Source organism: Choloepus didactylus, chromosome 4 (assembly GCF_015220235.1).
Source record: "Choloepus didactylus isolate mChoDid1 chromosome 4, mChoDid1.pri, whole genome shotgun sequence".
NCBI lineage: Eukaryota > Metazoa > Chordata > Mammalia > Pilosa > Megalonychidae > Choloepus > Choloepus didactylus.
The window spans coordinates 13585877-13597840 of record NC_051310.1 but is presented as its reverse complement, the minus strand read 5'-3'; the positions used below and the strand labels follow the sequence as shown (position 1 = coordinate 13597840).

At 42.6% G+C, this 11964-nt stretch overlaps 1 protein-coding gene across 1 annotated transcript; it reads left to right on the top strand.

Annotated features, from left to right (window-relative positions):
• The first annotated feature begins 4914 nt into the window (after positions 1–4914).
• On the top strand, positions 4915–9191 carry LOC119531122 (small nuclear ribonucleoprotein G-like). The gene is made up of 2 exons (XM_037831979.1): positions 4915–4926; positions 9005–9191. Exons 1-2 carry the CDS (start codon positions 4915–4917, stop codon positions 9185–9187), a joined length of 195 nt encoding a protein of 64 aa, XP_037687907.1. The 3' UTR covers positions 9188–9191.
• The last annotated feature ends 2773 nt before the right edge of the window (positions 9192–11964 follow it).

Below are 11964 nucleotides of genomic sequence, written 5' to 3'. Positions count from 1 at the left end.
GATCCCACATAGTGGGGAGATCAATAGCCCATTTTTACACTTCAATAGCCCTGGGCAAGGGTGGAATTAAAGCTGTGGAGAGTAACTATCCAGATGAAAGAGATAATAGCCTAAAGAGCATATCTTTAAATAGTCTATACTGGGACTGACAAAACTTGGGGGCTGGGGAAAGGCCTTAGAAAGGTATTTCTGTTTTTTGTCTAAATATCTATTCTAAGTAGGTCATTACAAAAAGCCTCAGATATTTGCAACTGGCCTCTGGATCCAGGCAATGGAGAGCTAAGATAGGTCTGACTGACAAAGTCAATGAATCTAGTGGGGAAGACAATTCCCTAAAGGGCATAAGAAAAGGGGAGCATGGCCCAGCTCAAGTGGTGGCCCTCCTTCAAAGGACTTAGAGCCCAGGGGCTGGAAAACAGAAACCAGCTTCTGTCAGCCATGCCCCTGGCAGGGACACAGTCTGCACAGAATTAAGGCACCTGTGGCACCTCTTTATACTGGTGAGAAGCTACAGGCTGACAATTGCCACCTGCTGGGAAAGACAGGAAAGGCACAGGGTCTAGAGGCTTCACAGGAAGGTCTCATTCTCAGGGAAACCCTATACCCTCCTCCTGAGTCCTGGACCTCTCTGGACTGGGAAAACCTGATTGGGGTTGACCATATCTGGGGAGACCCTCTCAGAAAAAGAGAGGCAGGGCAAGAACCAGAAAAACAAGAGGTGAAAAATTCTGATCAATGAAATAGAAGCTATGTTAGAAGTCTAGAATAAGTTGAACTGGATGCCAAAGGATAGAGAACAAAGCCAACCAACAATAAAAACTTAGGTAAAAGAGTAAAAACAAGCTCCAGAATAAACAAATCAAGAAAATCAGATGCCCAGATAGCTAAAAATAATGAGCCATACTAGGAAACATGAAAATATGGGCCAGCCAAAGGAACAAACTAATAGTTCAACTGAGACACAGGAATTGAAACAACTAATTAAAGATGTTCAAACAAATCTCCTAAACCAAATCAAAGAGCTGAAGGAAAATGTGGCAAAAGAGATGAGGATATAAAAAAGACACTGGATGACCATAAAAAAAATTCATAAGCTTGAAAAAACAAATGGCAGAACTCATGAGAATAAAAGGCACAATAGAAGAGATGAAAAACACCATGGAGACATACAACAGCAGATTTGAACAGGCAGAAGAAAGGATCAGTGACCTGGAAGACATTTGAAATCATATACACAAAAGAACAGATAGGGAAAAGAATGGAAAAATACAAACAGGGTCTTAGGGAGCTGAATGAAAACATGAAGCACTAGAATATATGTGTTATGGGTGTCCCAGATGGAGAAGAGAAGGGAAAAGGGGCAGAAAGGATAATAGAAGAAATAATCACTGAAAATTTCCCAACCTTTTTTGAAAGAAAAAAAATTACAGATTCAGGAAGGTCAGCATACCCCAAACAGAATAGATCCCAATAGACCTTCTCCAAGACACTGATCACATTGTCCAATGTCAAAGACAGAGAATTCTGAAAGTAGCAAGAGAAAAGCGATCCATCACATACAAGGGAAGCTCGATAAGAGTATGTACAGATTTCTCTGCAGAAACCATGGAGGCAAGAAGGCAATGGTATGATATGCTTAAGATACTAAAAGAGAAAAACTGCCAACCAAGAACTCCATATATAGCAAAACTGTCCTTCAAAAATGAGGAAGAGTTTAAAATATTTTCAGACACTGAGAAGGTTTGTGAACAAGATACCTGCTCTACAAGAAATACTAAAGGGAGCACTACAGGCAGATAGGAAAAGACAGGAGAGAGAGGTTTGGAGAAGAGTGTAGAAATGAAGACTATCAGTAAGGGTAAAAACAGAGAAAGGAAAAAATAAACATAAAATAAGATATGACATATAAAATCTAAAAGACAAAATGGTACACAGTAGACATTACATTGAGTGAAATTAGCCAGAAACAAAAGGAAGAATACTGTATGGTCTCACTAACATGGACTAACACTGATGAGCAGAATTTGAGAGTTGAGAACACAGGTTATCAGGAGATAGAGGTTAGAGATCAGGCATTTGATGCTGAAGGAGTACAGAATGTTCAACAGGATTGATTGTATAGATCCAGAAATATAATGAATGGCATAATAGTGTGTGATGGTAGCACAATATTGTAAACACTCGGAACAAAGATGAGTGTGACTACGGTTGAAAGAGGAAGGCTATGGGCATGTATGACACCAGAAGGAAAGATAGAAGATAAAGGCTGCAACTGTATAACTTAGTGAAACGTCGAGTGGTCAATGATGTTGATTAAATGTACAAATATAAGAATGTTTTTAAATGAGGGAGAACAAATGAATGTCAACATTGCAAGGTGTTGAAAATTGGATGGTATAGGGGAAAAAATACAATCAGTGCAAACTAGAGTCTATAGTTAATGGTAACATTCTAACAAAGGCAATATGCCAAAGCTAACTGTCTATAAGAGGGGGTTATAAGGGAGAGATGGGATTCTTGGTGGTGATGTTGTCTGACCTTTTCATTGTATTTTATTTTCATTTTCCTATCTTTTGTATTTTTATTCTTCATTTTTTTCTCCTTCTCCTCTTTCTTTGGGGAAGAGATGGAAATGTCTTCATATAGATTGTGGTGGTGAATGCATAATTATGGGAATCACTGATTGTCTACTTAGGGTGGATTGCATGGTGTGTGAATAAAACTGTTTAAAAAATAAACAGAGGGATACAAGTGCTGGAGAAAATGTGGAGAGAGGCATGTACTATTCACTGTTGGGAGGGAAGTAGAATGGTGCAGCCCAGCTGGGGGGCAGTGTGGTGGTTCCACAGGAAGCTAACTATGAGTTGTCCTATGGTCCTGCAACCCCATTATTGGGTATATACTTGGAAGAACTGAGAGCAGGGACATGAGTGGACATTGCACGCTGGTGTTTATGGCAGCTATATTCATGATTTGTAATGATGGAGGTGGCCTAAGGGTACAATGACTGATAAACAGAAAGGTGAACTATGGTGTATACATGCAATGCAATACCAAGTGGTGGCAAGAAGAAATGAAGTTGTGAGGCATGCACCTAGGTGAATGGACCTTGAGAATAGTATGGTGAATGAAATAAGCCAGAAATGAAAAGACAAACATTATAACACCTCACTAATATGGACTAACTATAATGTGCAAACTCTGAGAATTGAATCTGAGAGCATAGGTTATCAGGGGAAAGCTTATGGTAAAGTTTCCTAGATTGTAAGCTCTTATAGCAGTCATATCTATTCATGAGTTGTAATGGTTATCTCTAAATTCTGAGATGCTGAGCTGGTTAGTCCCTGTAACTTTGGGTATCTGTGTGACACCTGAGACTCAGAGCCAGAGTTCGGCAGCTATGAATGTTAGCGTTATCCCAAACAGCAAAGGTTAAAAAAGCTGAAAAGGAGATCAGAGTTAAATTGGAGATAGGAACAAAATGGATTTGATTAGAAGTAAGGTAAACCAGACTAGAGGAAGGGCAATATTAACTGTTTTAAAACCTTGACTTCTGTGTGAGGCCAAAGGAAGAGATGTTTATTTGGTGCAAAATCTATACTTTCCATAGCATGCTGTAAAATTTAACTTGTATGATCAGTTTATTCAAACAGCATAATTACATGGAATCTTGAATAGGGGGTGAGATCTGATTGGTTTGTACAGGTTAGCCTGAAGCCCCAATATATCCCAGAGTAATTTGAGCAGAGAATAAAAAAGTGTTTTCAATGCCCCCTGAGGGGCTGGGGAAAAATTGGAAACATTAAACTTCCTCATTTGGGGAATTCCTGATACTTTTTCAAGCATTGGGGACTACCATTGTAGTAGGCCAAGTCCTCCATCTTGGGACTTGCCCTTTTGAAGCTTGTTACTGCAAAGGAGAAGCTAAGCTTACTTATAATGGTGCCTGAGAGTCACCCCTGTATTAGTTAGGGTTCTCTAGGGAAACAGAATCAATGAGAGGTGTCTCTGATTATCAATTTGTAAAAGTGACTCACGCAACTGTGGGTATGCGCAGGTCCAAATTCTGTAGAGCCGTCAACAAACTGTCAACTCCAAGGAAGATGTCCGATGAACTCAGGAAATGAACTGGCAACTTTGATGAACTCCTCAGGAAATGCTTCACTGGGCAGCCAAAGAGGAAGTGAAGGTCCTCTATCTGTCTTGCTTGTAAGTCTTCAACTGATTAATTGGATTAAATCCAGCCAATTGCATTCTCTCATTGTGGAAGGCAAGCCCTTTGGTGAGTCATCAGTCACAGCTGCAGTCAATTGACTGATGATTTAATAAACCAGCCTGTTGGTTTATTAACCAGCCTCAAATGTCCTCACAGGAATTGTTAGGCCAGTGTTTGCTTGACCAGACAGCTGGGTCACCTGGTCAGGTTGACACATGAACCTAACCATCACACCCCCAGAAAACCTCTTTTGCTACTCAGATGTGGCCTCTCTCTCTCTAAGCCCACTTGGCTGTAAACTCACTGCCTCCCCCTCTACTTGGGACATCACCCCCAGGGGTATAAATCTCTCTGGCAACCTGGGACATGACTCCCGGGGATGAGTATGGACCCAGCATCATGGGATTGAGAAAACCTTCCTGACCAAAAGGGGGAAGAGAAATTAAAGAAAATAAAGTTTCTTTGGCTGAGAGAGCTCAAATGGAGTCGAGAAGTCATTCTGGAGATTAGTCTTATGTATTGTATAGCTATTCCTTTTTAGGTTTTACTGTGCTAGAATAGCTAGAAGGAAATACCTGGAACTGTTGAACTGCAGTCCAGTATCCTTGATTCTTGAAGACGATTGTATAACTATATAGCCTATATGGTGTGATTGTGATTGTGAAAACCTTGTGGCTCACACTCCCTTTATCCCATGTATGGACAAAGAAGTAGGAAAAAAGGGGACAAAAAGTACATGAATAATGGAGGGGAAAAAGGGGTATGAGACGTTTGGGGTGTTCTTTTTTACTTTTATTTTTATTCTTATTTTTCTTTTTTTGAGTAATGAAAATGTTCAAAAAATTGGTTTTGGTGATGAATGCACAACTATATGATGATACTGTGAATAACTGATTGTACACTTCAGATGATTGTGTGGTATGTGAATATATCTCAGTAAAATTGCATTAAAATTTTATATATAATTGGCCAGAATGAAGAGTTTCTGGGGTCAACTTCTGGTCAAACTTCCTAGTTTTGCTGTGTGTTCTCCCTCACAAATCGAAGCATGTGACTACTGGCCGCCAAGTAGTCCTGAAGGACGTGAGGAAGACATAGGTGTGGTACAATCTCTGGGCAGTATCAACAAACCTCTTTACCAGTTACTGCTTCTGGTCCATAAGCAGTACGTTGCCCATGTCCAGCTGGCATTCTCCAGGACACAGCAAGAGGGCACAGGGGAGCAGACTGCAGTGCTTGTGGACCTGGTCATCTGGGGCCTCAGTAACGCAAAAGCCCAGGCCCTTCAGGATCTGGGTGTGTGTCCTGGACCGAGCCTGGAGGGCCAGCAGAGTAAGGGGAGCGCAGAAGCTCAGCGGTGAGACGTGCACATTCCTGCCTGGGTTTTGGGCCACCATTTACTTGTACAGGCTGAAGGCAAAGAGGGAATTGTTCAGGAAGGTTGAGGGGCAGACAGGGTTACTGGGGTTGGACAGTTTTCCTCGTAAGGCATAAGAACCCAGCCTTACCACCAGCCGTGGGGGAAACAGAATGGAACACATCATCATAGACATACAGAGAAACAGATCATCATCAGCTGGCTTGGCCATGCAGCCCAGTAAGACAAGACACGCCACCCCAGGAAACTTCCTGCTGCTTCTCTGTTCCATTGGGTACCCATGGGGTCAGCTTTAGTGGGAAATTCAAAGGCAATGATACACTGTTGGTTAAGGCTTTGGAGTCACACAGATTTGGACTTAAACACAGTAGGTGTTCAATAAAACTTAGGTATATAAAACTATAGATAGAAAAAAAAAATCCTGACTGTATCCTGCAGTCTTTTTTAGTTTTCAATTATAAAAAATAATATATTCTATTTAAAATACCATGTTATATAAAGTAAAAATTCAGCCCCCTTTTGTTCACTGCAATCTTGCTTACCAGAGGTAACTGGCATTTAGCATTTATTGTATGTTGGTCTAGAATTATTTTGCTTGAATCTATAGTTTATATATAATATCTATCATAAAACATACCTGCATAAATGGATAATTATACATGTGAACTTCAAAATGAAGTGGGGTTTATTTAACAAATTGTTCTACCACTTACTTTTTAATTTAACAATATATGGTAGATGTATTTTATTTTGTTAATTTGTCAGTTAGTACAGATTACAGCATAAGATGGTTAAATGAATGAATGATTCAGCAGACACAAGATGATTGAATGAAAGAATGATTGATTGGTTGACAGGCTATTTTTTCACAAGTCTAAGTTTATGTTAACTGACCAGCAATCAGAAAAGTGTCCAGACAACAAACACAGGGAGGGCCCACCAGGAATATATATATATACATTCTTCTTGGAATCAGCTTTGATGGCACAATTATTGAAATGGCTCAAGTTGATGATTACCCAGGAGCCCTTTGTGTACAATTCATTTTGCTTCTGCAGGGTGTCTGCTCATACTCAAGTCTTCACCAGGTACTATCCTGTCCTTTGGGAGGGGCTTTCCCCAACATGTAGTCACAAGGGGGTTAAAGCTTCATATTCATAGAGGCTTCAGCAGGATCACAGTTTAAGGCCAAGTGACAGTCATCGGAGGCCCAGCCCACAGGATGAGCAAAACAATGTTCATCAGGGCAGTGACTTGGGAGGTTTCTGATGGAGTTAATATTAACAGGTCCAAGGTGAGGTGGGTTTGTGCAATCATGGATCTGGCCACTTCTGCCCCAATTGACAAGCCTGCCTGTTCACCCCTGCATCTCAGCTGCCCTCCAATTTATTCCCAAGAAGGAGGGAGGTGAGTAGGGGTGCTGGGCAGGAGCAGGTAGTGATGTCACCCTGAGCCAAGAATGTCAAACACCACTCTGTCTCTTCAGCATTTTTTCAGCAGATGCTGTTGAGACTTGGGTTCCAGTGAAGGCACAGGGACATCTGAAGATGTGTGAATCACACTCTCGGGGAACAAGGGCATGTCCATCCAGGAGGGGCAACAGATGTGCATGATGGAAAAGCAAACTCTTGGATCTCCTTAGAGCTGGACTTGGCCCCCCACAACCCAGCCCCCTTGCCTCTGCCAGGATGAGCTGCTTGCATGCAAACCTGCCCTTGGCACTATCCCACTTGAGAGCCTCTACCCACAGCCACATTTTGCCGTGTTCTCCATGCCGCAATAGAGATTATTCATGAAAAGAATAGGATCCATAGCCAAATGCATTTGGGAAATATTACCCACTTGCACAGCGATATTTTAAGGAGCCAAGACATTCTGCAATTAAGACTTCTCCAGAATTTTCCAAACCCATTTTTCCCTTGAACACCAACATTGCAGGAGAATGCCTGGGGAGATGTCCTCCTTCAGGACAGGCCCCAGCCTCTCTGCCTAGGATGGAACTGCCTCCCTGAACTCCCACTTGCCTGCCAACCTTTCCTCATCCCCTAGGAACCCTCCTATTTAATTCTTAAATTAATATTGGATAACTTTGAAAAATAGAAACCTGTAAAGAAGAAAATAAAATCATCTGTGATTCTGCCACATAGAAAACCTGTACTTTTCCTTTTTAAATAATATGTGCATTGATGTGATCCAGTGAAAACATAAGTAAATATGCACCTGTACTTGAAACCTCTATAGGGTCCACATTACTAAGAGGCAAAACTAAATTTCTTACAGCTGTGCAGTGTACGAACCCCATCCAAGCCAGGCAACTGTGGCTTCTTGGCTTTATTCTTGCAGTCTTCTCTCTCTCTCCCATCCTCCAGCTGCAAGCATGCTGGCTTCCTTCCTTCCCTTGAAAACATCAGGTACATCCCTGTCCCAGGGCCTTTGCACTGGCTGGTCTCCCTGCATTGCCACTCTTTCCCCCGCTATCCACATGGCTCGCTCCCTCATCTGCCCTGGGTCTCCACCTTCTCAGTGAGATCATCCCTGGCCACACCCCATGCCCCCAGCACTCACTATCCCTTATCCCCTACCCCTGTGTCATTTTTCTACAAAACTCATCACCTCCTCTGATTCCATGCTTTGCTTTGACTTGCCTTGTTTATTGCCTTTGTTATCATTTGTCTCCCCACTGAGCGCCTCATGGGCAGTAATTCCTGTCTGTTTTGTTTGCTGCTTCATAGCAAGGCTCCAGCACATAGCTGTAATTCAGTAAAATAGTTGGTAAAAAATGCCTGTGTGTGCTCACAGAAGAGATCATACTAAACCCATTGTTTTGTATTTTGCTTTTTACTATATTTTTTGTCTTTATTAATCTTTCCCCATCAGCCTATTCAGATCTAACCTTATGTTTTTTTAAAGGCTGTATGACATTCCATTATAGGGATGTACCTACATTTATCTAATCAATTTCCTATTGATAGATATCTAAGATTTTTGCTTTTCAAACAATGCTTCAATTAAGAAAAAATTTTTTATATTTGTTGTTTGTGAGTATTTTCATGAGGTAAGTTGCCAGCAGCAGAATTACTGAGTTGAAAGATAGGTGCCTTTTTTTTTCTTTTAACTTTAATAGATGTTGCCAAATTGTCCTCCAAAGCAGTTGCACAAATTTATCCTCTCTCATAGAGTGTGTGAGAATGTCTCTTTATTCACAAGCTTGTCAGATTCGGATATTATCAATCTTGTATATCTCTGCCAATATGAAATGTGGAAAATGGCATATCTGTTCATTTGATTTGTGCTTCTTAAATTATAAAGGAGGAGAAGGCCGCAAATTCTATTTCAAGGCAGAACTGAGCCCTCTGAGGAGATACCGTGAGCAAAGCTCACCTGCCCGAGATGAAAAAGTTTATGGACAGTTATCACTGAAATTAAATGGTGGCAGACATGTCCAAAGAATATTGCAGGGATTTGATCCCATTATGAATCTTGTGATTGCTGAATGTGTGAAGACGGCAACTAGTGGGCAACAGAGCAACACTGGAATGATGGTGCTCCGAGGAAATAGTACCATCCCGGTAGAAGCTTTGGAAGGAGGATAAAGAATGGCCGTGTTCAGCAGAGAACTCAGCTGTTTCCATGTGTCCCCTCCCCACAGGGCCTGTTTTAATGTGATGTAATAATTGGGTCATATACATTCTTCATATTAAAAATTTTTGTTAATCTTTTGTAATAGTCAAAAATGCTTTCTCAAGTACTCTGAAAATAGAAATTGAATACTACCTTATATTCTAATTGTTTCTGACATAAACTTTTTCTGATGCTTACAAGTTGAGACTGATTTCAGAGGTTTACCTGCATTCAAATGGAAGAATCTTATTTGATGTGAAAAAAAAACTACAAATGAGGTTGAAATCTTGGCATATTTCTATTAGCCATTTGTAGTTTTGCTTTTGTAATGTGGCTGTTTAAATCCTATGCCCATTTTTTTAAAATTCAGTTTTATTGAGATATATTCACATACCATACAATCATCCACGGCACACAATCAACCATTCATAGTACCATCATACAGCTGTGCTTTCATCACCCCAATCCATTTTTGAACGTTTTCCTACCAGAAAGAATCAGAATCAGAATAAAAAAATAAAAGTAAAAAAGAACACCCAAATCATCCCCCCAATCCCACCCTGTTTTTCATTTAGTTTTTGTCCCCATTTTTCTATTCATCCATCCATATACTGGATAAAGGGAGTGCGATCCACAAGTTTTTCACAATCACACTGTTACCCCTTGTAAGCTACATTATTATACAATCATCTTCAAGAGTCCAGGCTACTGGGTTGGAGTTTGGTAGTTTCAGGTATTTACTTCTAGCTATTCCAATACATTAAAACCTAAAAAGTTTTATCTACGTAGTGCATAAGAAAGTCCACCAGAGTGACCTCTTGACTCCAATTGGAATCTCTCAGCCACTGAAACTTTATTTCATTTCATTTCACATCCCCCTTTTGGTCAAGAAGATGTTCTCAATCCCAGGATGCCGGGTCCAGATTCATCCCCGGGAGTCATATCCTGCGTTGCCAGGGAGATTCACACTCCTGGGAGTCGGGTCCCACGTAGGGGAGAGGCCTATGCCCATTTTTTGACTGGATTAATTATTGTGTCCGTATAAATTTGAATGACTTCCTTAAAATTAAGGCGACTATCCCTTTGTATGTCTGCTATAAAATTCATCAGTCTGTCCTTTGACTTTGCTTATGGCATTTTCTTTTTGACACTCGGTTTGTATTTTATGAAATCTAACATTTCAGTCTTAGCTATTTTGACTTCTGGGTTTTCTGTCTTGTTTAGGAAGGACTCACCCAAAAGGCCCTTTGATTTCTTACTTCAAAATCAAGAAATAAATTAACCCATGCTTTCTTCTCAAACATTTCATGGTTCGTTTTTTTTTTATGTTTTAATCTTTGATCCACTCCGAAGTCTCAACACTGTTTATTTACCTTGGACTGGGGGTGCCCACAGCCCTGCCTGGCATGGCCCCATGGGGTTTGGCCACCCTGCAGAACCTTCCTCACTCATGCCCTCTTTTCCTGCCTCCCCCTACACATCTCTAAAGCCTCAATCCAGGGGTTACCTCCCACCAAGAAAGCCCCTGTCCTGCCATTGCTGGTGACTGTTTGCCCCTGGTTGGAAATGACCACTGTTTAAGGAAGGGAGCTGCACACCTGGAGGGAGAAGCCAGATAGAGGGGGGGCCGCCAGATGGAAGACGGGCCGAGATCCCCCATGAGAGGGGGCGGGGAGGGGCAGAGAGACCACAGGGCTATCTGAGAATTTAATGAACACACGTGGGACCTTTCAGATCCGGAGCATTAACCAAGAGATCAAGGCCAGGGGGCCCTGTGGGAGGAGGGTCTGGGCCCAAAGAGCAGGTGGGGGAGAGGAGCAGGGGCCTGGCTGTTGCAATTTCACTAGAGAAACTTAAAGGGCACCTTCTCCCTCCAGGACGATGGTTAGTGAATGGGACACAGACTGTGGATCAGGCAGGTGTTTAATGGGAACGAGTGGTGAGAGCTGGTCCAGAGACTGACTTGTTCCTGCCCTCTGTGGGTGGAGAGAGACCCAGGTGCAGAGCCTGGTCCCGTACCGGAGAGGGTGGGGGAGAGAAGGAAAGAACACCAGACAGCACCCACGGGCCTGCCCTTTCTGTGGACAGCCCCCAGTGATGTGCTGGGAGCTTCCTCTCGTGGCCTCCTTCCATCCCCAGCTTACTGTGTAGGGACGACAGCTATGGCTCAGCCTCCGGGGTTTACACCCTGCTCTGGCAAACACTAGCCTACACTCTCTGTGCCTCAGTTTCCCCTCAATACAATGGAGATGATGAACGAGACACCGTGACTCTGAGCCCCCATACATGGTGTTAGTTCATGGGGAGAGTTGGGGAGGATGACTTCCTCAGTAGATCTTGCTTATCCTCAGAGAGGCTGGCTGGGGGTGGGGGTGGGGGCCCCAGGGGCTGCCCAGGGATTCAGGGGAGGAGACCTCACACTCACCTCACTTTACTTTCTCATGGGCTGCTCTAGAAAGGTGTTTAGGAAGGCTCAGTGCCCCATGGAGCAAGGAAGTAAGTTTGGGGAGCTGCAGGGCTCAGCCAGGCAGCTTCTCTCCTCGTGGGTGAGAGCCCCTCGGACTTGGCTTCCTCCCTGACCCACTCATCCCGCCAACCAGCAGGCTGTGAGGCCGTCAGGAAGGGCCAACTGGGTGGGATTCCCATGGCCCTCCGGGAACAAGGGTCTGATCTCCTTGGTCTCACCTTGTAGAGGTCTTGAGAGAAGCAAGATACATATTGGATTCCCAGACCTGTGCCTGGCACATGG